Here is a 15,608-nt window from a genome sequence, read left to right as displayed (position 1 = left end):
TGATTGTTGGTGATGATGATGATGACATATCAGCGTGCAAGTTATGCGTTTTAAAAATAAACTGCTTTCCACGATGATGCTATTATTACAGCGAAACACGGTGTGCTGTCATAAATAACGCCATTTTGGGAATTAGTCAAGCTTTCCATTACGTCCTATGCGCATGCATGCTCTCGCCTTGCTGGCGACAATTCTTAAGAGTTCCGAGCACGCGTTGTCCTAACTGTAATTATTTTATAACTGCGCAAGAGCGATGACAGACTCTGAAAAGTTTGATTGATTGATTGAAGGGTTTAACGCGCCGACGCAACGCAGGCGATTAGGCGCGCCGTAGTGGAGGGCTCCGGATTAATTTTGACCACCTGGGGATCTTTAACGTGCGCCGAAATCTCGTACACACGGGCGTTTTTGCTTTTCGCCTCCATCAGAAAAGCGGCCGCCGCGGCCGGGAATCGAACCAGCGACCTCGTGCTCAGCAGCGACTCTGAAAAGTAGCACGCACCAATTCAATCACAAAACTCGACGCCTAGCCCACGCTGAGCTCCCTCGTGGCAAACCGTCAGTTACGTTAGTTTAAGCTGCACTTCTTTCCATACGCCAATTCTAGTCCAAAACAGAATAAATGTGACTTTAGACATGATACGCCATTGTTTTTCATTGAGGAATTTTTTTCTCTTTACTAAGCCAGGGACTTACCATGCCATTGGATGCCGTTGGTCTCACGGACTAGCCAACGAAAGCCAGCCCTTGCATCCATTCCAAAGGGTCAGGCGGCGCCATTATGCTCGCTTGCTGGCTAGCAGCTGTGTCTGCCTGGCGTTGCATAAGCAATATACCCAATTTCGCTATGAACCAACTGGTTTCCGAGGCACTGTTTCTCCAAACAACAAAAAGAACTACCCCGTAATCTGAACGAAAGGCTTGTAAGGGATCTGTAAGCACAAAAAAATTCCCCCGCATTTCCCCGAGGGGGAGAATGTGAAAGTGCGAATGCACGGTTGTCGGCCCGCTTGCGGCGCTTGCGCTCGGCCCCCGCAGCCCACCGCCTCGCCGCCTTCTCTTCCATCTCTTCCATCGGGTTTGTAGTATCACGTGTACACCACGCAGTTATCAAGCCGCTATAACGCCGCTGAGTCGCCAACGCACGCCGCTGACGACGTAGTTTGAATGCGTTAAAGATATAACGCGCGTCATTAACACTGCTATCACCGTCGCGTCCGTGGCTTGGTCGGTAGAGCGTCGCGCTGCGGCCGCAAAGTCCTCGGATCGAAACCTGGCGCCGGATGCTGTTTTTTTTTTTAAATATAGAGGAGCACTGCGGACGCCGCCGACGCCGCCGCCGCCGCCGCCGCCGGCGGTGGATGGTTTGGGGTCGCTTATAAAGTGCATTCGCACTTAAAACGTGAACGAACAAGCGCTGGAGCTGAAAGTTTATCGGTGCATTCTTTGTTTGCGCTGTATTGATTCCAGTATATCTGTAGTGACAAGATAACACAGAGAAATAAAGTAGAAAAAGAAACGGCAAGCAGCATGAAAAAAGAAACACATTTACCAGGAGCAGCATTTTTGTTCCTGTGCCGATATTGCCAAGAAAACGCGTGTTTGCCGCCGCATGCACAGATACTGTGTGACACATGCTCTGCATCGACTTTTCATTCGCTACTTCGGAGCAACTTCCGTCGCGAAGAAATATTGCCCGCATTATCATCTGTGCCTCATCCAGCATTGGTAACCGAGGCCGCGGAGTAGCCTCAAGCCGTTCTTTTCTTCTTGTGGTGTGCGTTGCGTTATAGGCAAACGACACGTGCACTGGGCTTCCAAGCTAAAGCGCAAAGCTGTGCGCGGCGATTTCTGTGCACGACGCAGCAGTTCGCGCTGACAGTTTGTGCACAGGCTGCAGCACGCGGTGCCAATGGAGCCAGAAAGCAAAGGCGCACGTTAGCGGGCGGTGACGAGCAGAGGTCGCACAAAGAGCGCCACCCCCGGCCACCCTCAAATTCTTTAAGCCAGGACTGGCCACTTCTGGACCGCCGGAGAGAAATGGACGCGAGCAAGGCCGAAGTGAGCGGTACATCGCAGCCAAGTAATGCCTCCACCCCGTCTTCGAAAGTACTGAGCACAGGTAAAAAAAGTACTGCGAGCTTCCGCTCGTGACAGCCGCAGGCCATTCTTTCTCGTCTGCCTCCTAAACGTCTGCTTCTGCATTACGTGAAATTCCGAACTCTAGCACGCGGCACGCACGTATATCCTATAGCACCTTTGCTCCACGCGTCTCTTTTCGCGGCTAGAAGAAATTAAGAGCGCATTAAAGCTTGTCTGGGGTACATCGCGATTTCCCTTTTCGTTACGGTGTCTGCTTTAAATGAGCGGCATCCGCGTTTCCGGGGTGATTTTGAAAATAAGAGCGCAGCAGATATGGAGGATACGAGGGATGGATAGCGCAGAGTAGAGGGTGAAACCCACGATGTTGCCGCCACTCCAGATTGAGACCTTGCTGTTTCCGGAAACACTTGCCAAGACAGAAGATGCAGAATTTCTGTGCGTCTTCTTTTCGTAGTCTTAGCCCTTGCGCTGTTTTATTCTTAAAGTGTTATCGAGATGCCGCACTTCCCAAGCAAATACGCAGTTTTTTTTTTTTTTTTCAGGCGTGTCATGAAGCCAAGAGGACGACGTTTTAAGCAAACACGCAGTTTGTTTCAGCGCGTGTCATGAAGCCAAGAGGGCGACGTTTTAGGGGGAAAACAGAACGAAAAAATAAGTCCCATTATGCCCGTATCGCTCCTATCGCATTGCCTGCTGGGAAAATCGTTAGATAAAATTCTTTCACGTATATGCAGCAGTGCGAGATCACAATGATGTGACCACCACATTAGTCCCCCCCCCCCTCCTCGCTTCCATTCCCCTCCTCATCCCCCTCCCCCCCCCCCTCTCTCTCTCTCTCTCTCTCTCTCTCTCTCTCTCTCTCTCTCTCTCTCTCTCTCTCTCTCTCTCTCTCTCTCTCTCTCTCTCTCTCTCTCTCTCTCTCTCTACAGAGCGCAAATGAAACATTCAAGGCACGAACCGTTGCTTTGTTTTCCTCGGGGGATGGTTGGCTCCTGCCGCTTAAACCAAATAAAACATGAAGCTAGCGGAAACTAGATTGTCAATCATTTATCAAGCGCTGCTTGACTTAAATGGTACGTTTCATTTAAAAATACGAAGTGGGCCACACGTTATTTCCTACACACAAAACATGTATTCACAGCAGAACAGGTTCCATGACCTTCTCGTGCTTCAAACTGAGGCAGGTTTTGGTGCTTATCAATCTGCGTCAACGCGCTTTCTCCCACGGGCAAGGGCAGAAGTGATTCCAGCGTCCAAAAATGGGCACACGCCGAAGTCGAGCCGGAAGCCTTGTTTGCGCGTTTATTTGCGAGGGGGAATAAGCGAAACAGAACAACGGGGCGTGAGGTGAGTGATATGCTTACCCTATGCCGACTTGTCGATTTGGTTTTGCTTTACAGGTCGCGAAGTGTGATAATCATATTACTGCGCATTGCTGATGTGCAGTGCACGTCGTAGCGCACGGCTGGCAGCGTCCGAAAGGAGAAGCGTCCCGCTTTCGCGCAGTCATAATGCTAAACGTGAAAGTACAGTCGGTAAATCGCTTGTCTATAACAGCGATTTCAACTTCAACCAGCTACATCCGAAAACTGCCGAAATATTCTCGTTCTAAACATGTCGGAAGCAAAAGCGAAGGGCTAAGACTTCAAAATTCCGCAGTAGTTTTATTGAAATCCCGCACCGGCGGGGCAGGATATGGCTGAGAGTACGAAAGCTGTGTTATAGACAAGCCTTTTACCGGCTGTACAGTCAGCGCTCAGTGAATCGGGAACACAAGAATGTTGTCGTAAACCCTGCGAATTTTATAATGCAGACCTAACAACGTCAAAAAGCAAGGCTCCTTCATAATATAAAACCGCGGTCCTCCGACTTCGCAAATGTACCCCACGCACACCTCTCTCCTCTTTTATCTACGTTATTTGCACAGTCATTCCAACTATACAAATTTGCACGTCCAGATTCCCCTCTTTCCTCTCCTTCTGGTTTGCGCATGGCTGTGCAGCTTGCTATTTCTTTCTCCCTTCAGTACATAAACAGCATTTACTTTTTTGACAGGGAAAAACCGCAAACGAGAAATACCAGACTTTCGATGTCAATAAAACAGTACAAAATTCTGATATTAAAGTTTATTGATAAGCTTTAAAAGTACAACAAAACCATGCTCTTGAAATGTAGACCTCCACCCAAATGGCAATTTAGGTGGCCAGAGTTGCCGCTGCTCCGAGTAACCCAATCGCAATAACAAGTCCAACTTAAATAGTTTTTTGCGTGTGGTATTTTGGTGGTATGAAGAAAAAATATAAAGCCTACGGTGGCTGCATTTATCTGTAATGTGCCGGGGTGGATACCACAATGCGGCGCGCAGTATTGCTTATGCAAGGACACCAATCGCGGGAACATGGCCGCTTGTATCAGCATGGCAGCAGTTGTTTCATAACACAGAAAACGCGCTAGAAGCGGGAAAACCCATCGCCACCCAACAACAATTTTCTGCACTTATATTTCTGACGCCACAAACCGTAAAATGGCGAAATGGGTTTGGCGCAGGTTGCTCGGGGTTTTTACAAAAAAAAATGTGGTTGACCCCTCTTCCATAGGAGCCGGTAAAACACGAAAGTAAAATGGGTCTTCTCAGGAGCAGTTGAATGTTTATTGTGCATCGATATGAACTTGCACAACGCTATTTCTATTTCCTCGGTAGGACACCGTTATACGCATCAACGTTAGACACTGGATTGCACGCGCCAGAGCATTGCGTAAATCCGACTGAAACCACAGGCGCTCTAAAAGCGGTCTGTGCGAACGAAACCAAATGGGTTGTCAGCGAATCGTTTGGTGAACACACGGTCCGCTGCAGCGAAAGGAGCAGGCCCTCAGTCAGGCCTGCTGCAGCGAAAGCAGCAGCGGACCGTGCCACGAGCGCAACACTTGCAAGTCGGCGTCGATCTTACTCCGTGGTCATTGCTTACCCGTCCCCCGTACACGTAGGCGCTGGCATCGAGGCGCCAACTGTCGACGCTCATGAGCGTCATGATGCACTACTTCGCTTCGCCTCTCCTAGACGGCAGCATGATTTGAAGGAAGGATATTAGGCGCGTTTGTTTTCCTGTTGTTGCGTCTCTTCATAGCGAAGTGGGGAGCGCGTTTCGTACCTCCCGTTGCGGCTAAAGAGCTCGCGGTTCAAATCCAGGCGCAGCCGCGTCAATCGAAGTTTTTCTGGCAGTGTCATTTCCGTGACGGATATGATGTCAGTCAGATCTTGGTGGACCCCAGCATAAAACACTTTCGTATAAAAAAAACCTGATGTATAGGGGCATCGAAATGCCAAGCAAGTGTGCCTGACAGGTCGCATTTCAGCCAGTAGGCATTACCAAACAGGGTGACGCATCAGCACAGCGTGAAGCCGCATTTGATTCGAATTCGGTGAACTTTTGGCTTGGTGTATACACGTGCGATCGAACGATAACGGGCAAGCACGAGAGCTAAACTCGCTGCATAATACGCAGGCGTAATATATGCTTTGGCATCCAGCACCAAAATTCAGTAGCAAACCTGAAACATTAGTATAGGGAAATGCACTTCGGCACCAAACTGGCCGTCTGCTTTTCCACTGACCAGTTGAATTTTCAGGACGTTCTTATACATGGCAGCACCGCACGGGTCACGTTAGCCTGTGCGGTGGCAAAGAGCGCCAAGCAGCGGGGAAGGCTGGGCCTTATTGCTTTTTCATTCACAGCTAATAAGAAGTCTTTTCGTGTCCTTGGAGCTTTTGATAATTTCTTAGAAAACCCTTATCATTGAAGTCCTTGCGCAATAGGCTTGCCCAGCCATACTGCTTCGCTTTATCATTAAACGACGTTTTGTAGTAAGAAAAGCAGCAGATTTCATCCACACTGGTGTGCACAGATGTTACTACCAACGGAGTTAGTTACTCGATCACAGCAAGGGGGAAGGACTGACTGAAATAGCAAAACCAGCAGCAATTCTGACCATTATGGGCTTTTTCTCGCAGAGCCTGGCGGGATGACCACTTATTCGATGGCCATTGTGATGGCGACCAGCGCTCTAGGTGCCGGCGTGCTGCACTTCCCGGCAGCTTACAACACCGCTGGTGGCATCTTAATGGCCACAGTTACGCAAATGGTAAGAGATCCGCTTGCATCCCACTGCACGTGCCACCAAACCCGCGCGCGTCAAGCAAAGAGAGAAGTGATCTCAATCGGCTTAGGTAGTAGTAGCGTGTCTAGGGAACTTCCCCAGCGCTCCCTCAATTCAACCTTTCTCAATTCAAGACGCCATCAGTGAGTTCAAAGTTCATTGAAAGAGGCCGGCCCATGACCTAAATCTTTAGCCTGCCACTTCCCACTGGCGCAAGGGTGCGGGAACAAAGAAAGAAAATAAGGGATAACAATGAATCCAGGAGCTATATGCACACAAGGCGCGCCTGACAAGACAATGGGCCCAAAAACAATTTGTCATGGCAGCAATTCATAGCACATGAACCAGGCCTGCAGTGCAGGCATCAAACGAGAACACTAATCCGTAGTGCATATAGGTCTACGACACAGAGCCTCGTATCCAGACACGTTTTCCCGACGTGGGCTATAGAAAACCTTGCACGGCACAATTTCAATTTTCAACGTCCGTGTCACGTGTCGCAAATCTTGTGTTCTAACAGAGGGCGGATGTCAAGAAGAAGCAATGGTGTCTTCGGGTCGCTACTTAAGAAAATGCTGAGAACGTGGTCTGTGCCCTTTGGACAAGGGCACAGAAGGCTGCCCGGGCTTTCCTCGCGACCATCATAAAACGGTGATATTCACTTGTAAATGCTACCTCGACACATCGTATTGTCTTCGAAAAGATGGTTCGATTATCATTTCCAGAATATGTTACTTCATGAGTTCAGATATTTTAACCGGTCGCAATTTCTTTACTGCCAAGCACGGAGCTACCTCCTCAAATTTAAATCAAACGCGAGGCTTGCCTCAAGGTTCCGTCCTGTCTCCTGTTTTATTTAACAGGCTACTTAGCGAGGTTCCCGTTATTGCGGAATCATGCTCGTATGCTAATGAGTTGGCGTTTTTTTTTTTTTTTTTGCCCTCAAGTAACGTACATTTCTTGTTCCAGTCAGCGCACCTTTATCTGTCGACCTTATAATCATGGCTGGACGGCCTCTGTCTGTCCTTAAATGTCTACAAGTGTGCCCTCTTGGCATTCCCGGTGCAAGACCCAGCTTCTATTTATCTGGCATACCGACAGATAATAAAAAGGTGCAGGGGACAACTACGTTTAGGTTTTAAAATGTATGGTGCGATAACGTGACTTCAGCATGGATTGAACGTTTTGTATTGGAGTCGTGCATTTACCATGCATGCCATCGAGAATTGAAGTTCAGCGGCAATAGATAGACAAGCCGCAACGATGACTGCGGCACAGTAAAGGCAGATGACATTTACGCTTGTGTTGCTTAAGATGTCGGCCCGAAAGGTTGCGGCTGTGCTGTATTGGTCAGTTTGAGCGAGAAGGTGACAGCGTCAGTGTCTCACCGTATTTATTATCTAGCGTTCTGGCCTAACCGAATATTTTGGTTTATTTATAACACACACGCAGAGAGAGAGAGAGAGAGAGGGAGGGGGGGGGGGGAATCGGAGCTTTATTGAGTAAGATTTTGTGGAAGTTATCCCCTGCGCATATTCTCCCTGAATATGACCACGTCGCGTAAAGAGAGCGGGTGTTTGCCCGTATTTAGCACAGTTTAAGGTTAATGTATCACGTTTCCCACTTAACATCTTCGCCCATCTATACTTGTGAATATACGTATTGTATTGTATCAGGCGTCTAGTTTGCAGTTATTCAGAGCTTAGATACTTGTGTGGCACGGGAAACGATGGTGTTCCTCTGCGTAGGATGAGAATTCCCAATAGCTTGAAGGAGATGAGTGTGGTAGTCCTGGTCAGCCTGGAGCACGGTATGCTAGTTTTCACGGATCTTCGTGGGCTTCATCATTCCCATCCAGGCCGCCGTGTCCTGGTTTTAACGTGGCGTGCACTTTTATCTTTGTGGATTTAAGAATCCAGCTCAATTGTTCAGGTACTGTACCTGCAGCCAAGAAACTAATGTCCTTTTGAGCGTGTGTAACGATGTTTAAGCATAGTTCCGTTAGGCGGATTGTAAAGACGATTTTCGATTTTCCTTTCCTGTGTGTGGAAGGTAATGAAGCCACAGCGATTGACACTGTAGTACACTGCGACAATTGTGGCCTTCGGCCTTTCAAACGTGCCGGCGTCGGCGTGCACTGTTTTTATAGTTCTGGAACTTTCCTTGAAACAATTTTACGCTACCTTTTTGCCTGTTCTAGTGTCGGTCTGGGTCTATATTTTTCGGGAGTGGGAGGGCTTTAATGGACAGCCGCTGAATTGGTGACATATCCATAATGGCGTGAAGCCCTTTTCTCGGTGGAGGTGCGGCATATATTCCATGGATGGCCGGTCCCATTTTTTCCCGCAGAGGCTCCTTTTGTGCCGGGATAGTGGCCTGTCAGAAATATTCAAAGTTATTACAACACAATTTAGGACCTGTGTGGTGATCTTGAAAATTGAAATGCAGCCGCACCGGGCGCCTGCCCTATATGTGATGATGGCCCATATTTGGCTTTCTTCAGTGCGGGAAGTTTCTGGTAAGGCAGGCTGACCGATATCCCCGTCGTGATCTCTGCGTGCAAGTTTTTTTTTGTTTCTTCTTTTATTCCTGCGGTCCCTTGTATCGGCATTTTACAATGTAAGCCTAATGTGCCAATATTCCCTGTATTTTTGCCACTGCGTGATCGGCTCTGCCGCTTCTCTGTATGGCCATGCCAATGATTCTTACGTGACTGTTTTCTGAGATCACATGTTCACGTATTTTTAGGTTTTGTAAGTTGTCCGTGCGGCGCCATTCATCGTTTACCAGAGAGAACTTGCGGTGCTGTCAGTCCCCGAAAAATTCAAAAAACATTTCAAAAATTTAGTAATTAGTAGCCATATGCTCGGTTTTATTGATTTATTGCGACATATTTTATTTGGTTTCTGGCGGTAATCTAGGTTTCCCAGGGATTTAGGGCATCTGGGGTTAATCTTTTGCGTGTAAGGTCACGCAATCTTAACACCGGTGTTAGTATAGATTGGAGAAGCGCCTTGGTAGTGGCGTAAAGTTGCGGGCACAGCTAGCGACCGTATGGCCCGACATTCGACTACCTAGGGTGCGTAGAACAAACTTCACTGCACAGGCGTGGCGCCTGCTTGAATCGCGTATCTTTTCTTTCGTCTCGGTCGTAGTATCATTTTCCTCCTTTCGACAATATAGTTGCCGCTGCTCTGTACTGATGCTTCGGGCGAGCCCTCGTATCTGGCTGTATCAGTTGTAGTTTCCGGTTTGCAGCGGTGACGTACTTCCGTGGACGCTTGATGAGCACGGCTGATAGCGGACAGCCAGCAGGCACGGCAAAATCGAAAAATCAGCTTAATAACGCTATCCCGTTAATACCACAGGTTACCCCTCTGAAATACCTAGGAGTGATGTATGAGGACACTCTCGATTGGCGTTCTCATAATTACTTCATTACAATCAAAGGGGTTGGGGGGAGGGGGGGGGGTAGAGAGAGTGGTTTCTCTGTTAAAGAGTTCGCAATGAAGAGTCGGGTATGCACCGAGACATCCTCCTAATGCTCTACCACCTGTACGTTCGCCCAAGTCTGGAATTCGGTTGCATCATTTTTTCCAGTTGTACGTCTTACAAGCTCCGCCCATTGATTACTTTAGAAAGACAAGCAGAATGCCTAATTGAAATTTTTATCTACACCACACACGCAAAGCGCCATTGATTGATTGATTGATTGATTGATTGATTGATTGATTGATTGATTGATTGATTGATTGATTGATTGATTGATTGATTGATTGATTGATTGATTGATTGATTGTAGGGTTTAACGCGCCGACGCAACGCAGGCAATGAGGCGCGCCGCGGTGGAAGCCTCCGCATTAATCTCGTACGCACGGGCGTGTTTGTGGCGTGAGCCACACCGGCCGAAGTTGAGCAGTTTCACGTGGCTCCTGGAGAGCCGTGCTGCGCATGCGCGAGGAGCCGTGACGTCACACGGCGCACAGAACATTGCTCCCTGCCCAGCGTCTCTCACACACCCCACGCGCCCAGCGTCTTCGCCTTCCTCCGTTCCGCACGTGGCGGCCCGGTCCACTTGATCATGCGAGGGGTGGCTGGGCGTTGAACCGATGGCTCGTGCGTCGCAGCCACACCGGCGTGCGCCTGTGGAACCAGGAGACGCTGCGCCGGAGTCCCTTGATAAATATACATGTGTTACATAATGCGTATACCGTGTGTGTGTCATTGAAGCAGCAGTAAGCATGATAACCTAATCCTAGACAACCCGGAAAGCTAAGAATAACTCACGCTACGTATATCCTGGCATAGCCGAGCTAAGCCACTGCTAATTTTTGCCTTTCGACTCCATCAGAAAAGCGGACGCCGCGGCCGAGAATCGAACCCACGTCCTCGTGCTCAGCAGCACAACGCCTTCGCCACTGAGCCTCCACGGCGGGTATAGCTTCATCGGCGATGTGCGGCTTTGCCTAGAGGATAAACAGTTGATGACGACGACGACGATGGTGATGATGATGATGATGCCCTCAATGTTTTGGCACGTACCCACAAGGGGGGATTCGCCAGGGCTAACTCAATTGCTGAAATTCGCGAGGACCTCAAAATACTAATTTATTACCAGAAAGAACGAGGCCGTGCAATGAAACGTCGTTATGATTCAAACTCGAATTACCCGTTAATTTTTACCCTTCAGCAATTCAAGCGACCTCAATCAGAAAGAAAAGACCATTACCTGTTCTCTTGCCGGAGGTTCTCCTCCATCCGAAACTTTTCCCTGGAGATGGCCTTCCGGCGCCTGGCCCTTACCTTGTCGGTGCCTAATTTATTGTCATTTGGAGCATTGGGGCTTGGTTGTTCCAACAAGGTTGTTTGTCGCGACCTTCGCTCTTTTATTGCCGAAACAGGTCGCTTACCTTTTTAGTCAAACGCATAAACCTAAATTGTTTTTTTCTTCTCAACGTTAAAATGACTATTGTTACAGCTGTATTGATTTTTTTTCTTTTGTTAGGTTCTCAATTTGTTACCATCACTTTCCCCACAATTTTCTCGCTTCAAATTTTCCTTAGTTTTGATTTTTAACCTTCTTCAACAATGAGACCACAATCCGACATGGCCACTCCCCCGGAGCGGGTACTTGCCATTCTTGTTAAGGCTCCAACCAGCCAACCATATCAGCTGGGTATTTTCCCAAATAAGTAGTTCCGACCCCCACCGCTTGCGTTGCACCACATGCATCGAGCGTGGAACGTGGCGCGTGAATCGTGGACCGTGGTCTCTTCGAACAAAAAGTAGCTGTCATCCCGGCGACGTAGCGACGTACGTAACAATGGCGTGTCGGCGCAACCTGCGAGAGAACCGCCAACCACCAGTGAAACATGGGCAGAGTACTACCTCCTTTTCAGTACGTGAGGCCGGTCACGGTGCCACCGCGGTGGGTACCACCAACCCCCTTGGGTCCTTAGAGGCCGGGGATAGTAGCATCAGCGAGCTCCAGAGCAAGCTCCAGGACGTGTGTCGCGAGGTCGAGGAAGTCACGGACCGCTTCGCTGAACTCAGGACCATCAAAAGCACGGTACGCGCGCTTCAGGATACAGTCAAAACCGAGATGAAGAAGATGAGGGAAGAGTCCGCAGCGGTCGACAAACGGATCATGATGAAAATCGAGAAGATTCACGATTTCCTGACCAGCGAAAGCGACGCCACCAGCGAGTGTCCCCGTCCGAGCAAATTCGAGTGGCAGGTAAAGAACTTCTCCAAACTTAAGGACCAGATGCTCAAGGGCGATTCCAAATCAATCTTCAGCGAGAACTTCTACGTGGGCATCAACGGCTACAAGATGTACCTGGGTGCTCATTTCGCCGCGAAGAATGCCAAGGGCAAAGTGAGCCTCAGCATCTACGCGTACATCACCAAGGGCCCCCACGACCGCTCGCTGCAGTGGCCGTACAGCAGGCGCAGCACTTTCGTCATCGTGGACCAGAAGACCAACGCGCACCACAAGGCAGCCGAGGTGGTGCCCGGGGAGCTCCAGCAGGAGCATTGCTTCCAGAGGCCAGTGAACGGCCCCAACGAGGGCGCTGGATTCACTGCCTTCATGCCCCTTGAAGAGCTCGAGGATCCAGAGAAGGGGTACCTTGTGAACGACTCCTTTCTCGTACACTTCATCACCTGCCACATGTGAAACTGCTCCCTGTTGTGATGCAGGCGTTCGGGGACGCAGACAGAAGGCCATCAGCTCCCCAGCAGCGACAGAAAGGCTGCGATTATCGAGCTCAGAGCGAGATTACTGAGAGTGGGTGAAAAACGCTGTGCACGGTGGCGCTGCAGACGTTTTTCGTCGTAGTTTCTCCATGATTAAGACAGCGCGAGCTCTGGTGACCATTGGGGAGACTGCATTCCTTCCGTTTTCTTTTCTGTGCATTTTTCTGGTGCACCTTTTTTTTTCAGAACTCTGCCTGCCACCATTAAAATATATGTGCACTCGCAACCTGAATTCGGGTGATGATTTCTAGCTAGTTAAATCTTTCTTTCCGACAAAGCGAAAGGCAAGGTAAGGGGGCAGAAAAAAAATGACTTCACCCGTCCCATGCAACGTCTTTTTTGTGCGTGCGGGTATGTTGTTTTATGGTAAGTTTCGTGATTTTTTACTGGTCACTTTGGTTAACAATTCTTCCTTTAGGCCAAACAGTGTGATGAGGGGCAGAAGTGAAACAGCAGGGAGGTTATGCCCTGTTGCGACTTTGCCATCTCCCCGCTGGCAACCAGTTGTTACCGATGAAAAGGCGTTACCGAACCAGACTCCGTCGCCTCCTCCATGCGTATGGTAGTGTGGTTGTGAGCAGCCAGCAAAGGTTGCTGCCTTGGAGGTGACGAGAAGCTGAAGGCAAGCTTAACTGGTTTACTGCATGGCGAGAGATGAGCCGAAGCAATACAGGAACAATGTCCTCCCGGGCGAAATACAGGACTCCAGAAGAGTGACAGCATTGATACGCTGCTCCAAAACGAATGTTTTGCTTGGGGAGGCAACCCGTATTTATGCACGATGTGCTAATGGTCAAACAGTTCCAGTGCTATCTGCACACAGACTGAACATCGTACAGTCACACACCACACTCTTTCCGAGTTCGCGAGGGGCCGGTAGCAGAGGCGCTCGCTGAGTCTGAGAGACAGGAGAGGAAATCTCGGCTGCGGAGTCCACCCCACCGGGACAAGATTCATCTTGAACTGCTGGCTGTCGCTGCAACAGCTTCAGTCACCGACAGCGAGGCGGCCAAGCGGAAGTCGCACGTAATGGTAGGCTCTGCCCCAAAGCAGAGGAGCACTCCGCAATTGGCAGGACGCGCGAACACGGTAGCGGCGCGCAAGATCGTAACAGCCCCTAAAATAGTTGTTCATTTTTTCTTTAGTCTTCATTATTTGTTTATCTTGCAGTTCCCATGTGGGATTCTACCAGATTTGTACAGAAATGTTGGTTCGAAGAAAGCAAAGAGCAATTCATTCAGTCAGTCGTGGCAACACTATAGGTGGTACTCATTGACAAGTTTATCTGTCAATTTATTCGCTTGGAAACACCGGAAATTGCCACGGACGTGGCCGAAGCGCCACGGTCATGGCGCGGCTTGTGCCACTGCGGCCGCACGGCGAAGAAAAAACTAACACCGGCGTGCATCGTCTGCTCCGTTTCAACCCGATTCTCAACGGTGGTGTGAACAGAGTTGTTATTATAGCATTCACACTGGAGTCGAGGCATTACTTTGCGTTCGGCGGGCTAGAGCTTGGAACGTCCAACCCATATCATGGGCTTAGCACGGACAAGTACCGCCATCCCGCGGAGCCCGACATAACCAGTGACGGCGCACTCACATGTTTGCCTGCATGGGTGCCTCTCTATTGAATACAGGATATAGATTAAGCGACACTGGATGCAAATCGTGGCAATGATGGCGTACATAGTTAATTATTAGAAAGATTACCCTACCCAAATATTTATTTCAGAAATAAAGAAAACATAAGAGTTTTTCCGTGTTCGGAAAGAGGTTTTTGCAAAACTGTACCTTTGCGCAGCATACCCAAACGAAAAAGAAAAGCTTTTCTTGGCGATAATATACCCCTTGGCATAACAATACCCTATTTAAAAGTGCAGGTAGGCACCCGTCTCTCGGACGGAGGCAATAAGGGAGCGGTGTTGGGGGTCCCCGGAACCACCGCTGGAGGTCGGTTGGGTGGGGGGAGTCTCCCGGGATGGAGGCCTAGCTAGGTGTTCCTCGCTGAGTCCAGTGAAGGACACGCCCATAATAGATGATCCGCATCCCCTTGTTCGGCAGGAGCTGTGCAGAAGGGGAAGGTGTCATCGAACATGGAATGGTAGCGAGGTGGGCACGCCCGGGTCACAGCAGGTGAAAGCGCCACTCCAACCCGAAGTCTGCTCAGCGAAACCTTTTCCCAGCGAGCAAGTCTACTGGGGAGGTCCGTTCCATACAGTGGGATGGGGGCACGTGTGGCGCGACGCAGATCTTCCTTCCGTTGGAGAAAGCTTTCTGGTGGACCAGTTGTCAGCATTGGCAGCGGCCGAGGAATAGACGTAGGGTGACAAGCCCTATCCGCTGCAATGTGAGCGGGGAGCGTATCCCGCTGAACCTACAACAGCCGGAGGAAAAGTTTGTACTATAGTGCTCATTAATTAGTTGATAAAGCAATTTTAGCATTTACGCTCGGTTTGGTCATGATAATAATAAGAAAATTTAACAACGTATGGGTGCGAGATAGTTGGTACAGTATGTTAAATCAGCGCCAAGCTACGCTCAAGAAACCAGACGAAAGACGTGACAGGCAAGGACAGGCGCCTATCGTTGTCTGTGACCTCCTTCGTCTGGTTTCTGTAGCGCTAGCTTAAAGGAGCCATGAAGAGAAAATACAACTTCGTTTAATTTGAAAGAACTAGGATTCAGTATCTCACTCAGCTCCATTACAGCCACAAAAGATGTTTTTTTAACAAAAAAAAAAGCCAGAAGTATTTAAAAAATTTCAAATTTTGCGCCACAGTGACGTGTTATGAGCAAGAATGACGTCATACGGGCCAACAATAAAACATTATTTTCAGTGCGTTAACTGCACGTTAGCATTCAAGTGATGTGGTCAAATGGAACTAGAGGCCCCATTACAGACGTCCAGTCATGTGTCGTCGCGACAGGTCAGTTAGGCGGCCGCCAATCGCACAAACAAGGTTCCGTGACGTCATAGAAAAGTTGCGGGAAATTGGCTAGGGGGTCGCGACTGCTCCACACGTTTTCTTTGATATGTGTGCTATTTGTTCGACGATTGCGATGATATTGGTATCATTGGTATCGGGA

The 15,608-nt window shown here is 49.1% G+C and overlaps 2 protein-coding genes across 3 annotated transcripts in view; both read left to right on the top strand.

Moving 5' to 3' along the window:
* Positions 1–1,704: 1,704 nt before the first annotated feature.
* The window catches only part of LOC144155181 (sodium-coupled neutral amino acid transporter 7-like), a 61,682-nt gene continuing 47,778 nt past the window's right edge, over positions 1,705–15,608 (top strand). The window contains exons 1-2 of one of the 2 annotated variants that reach the window (XM_077686472.1): positions 1,706–2,122; positions 6,116–6,246. In XM_077686472.1, the coding sequence (XP_077542598.1) occupies positions 2,041–2,122; positions 6,116–6,246 (213 nt within the window). In that variant the 5' untranslated portion in view covers positions 1,706–2,040. Of the gene's footprint in view, positions 2,123–6,115; positions 6,247–15,608 lie in introns of both variants that reach the window. The other variant, XM_077686473.1, reaches the window with a different exon arrangement.
* On the top strand, positions 11,585–12,439 carry LOC144177948 (TNF receptor-associated factor 1-like). Its single transcript, XM_077705515.1, has one exon. It carries the CDS (start codon positions 11,585–11,587, stop codon positions 12,437–12,439), a length of 855 nt encoding a protein of 284 aa, XP_077561641.1.

This window comes from Haemaphysalis longicornis, unplaced genomic scaffold, assembly GCF_048455015.1.
Source record: "Haemaphysalis longicornis isolate Haplotype H1 unplaced genomic scaffold, Haemaphysalis longicornis Haplotype H1 scaffold_1, whole genome shotgun sequence".
Taxonomy (NCBI): domain Eukaryota; kingdom Metazoa; phylum Arthropoda; class Arachnida; order Ixodida; family Ixodidae; genus Haemaphysalis; species Haemaphysalis longicornis.
The sequence above is the reverse complement of the archived record's forward strand: the minus strand, read 5'-3'. Positions and strand labels throughout refer to the sequence as shown.

What these genes read in the sequence shown, in the direction of transcription:
- LOC144177948 (XM_077705515.1), top strand. Translation starts at nt 11,585, where the DNA reads ATGGCGTGTCGGCGCAACCTGCGAGAGAACCGCCAACCACCAGTGAAA.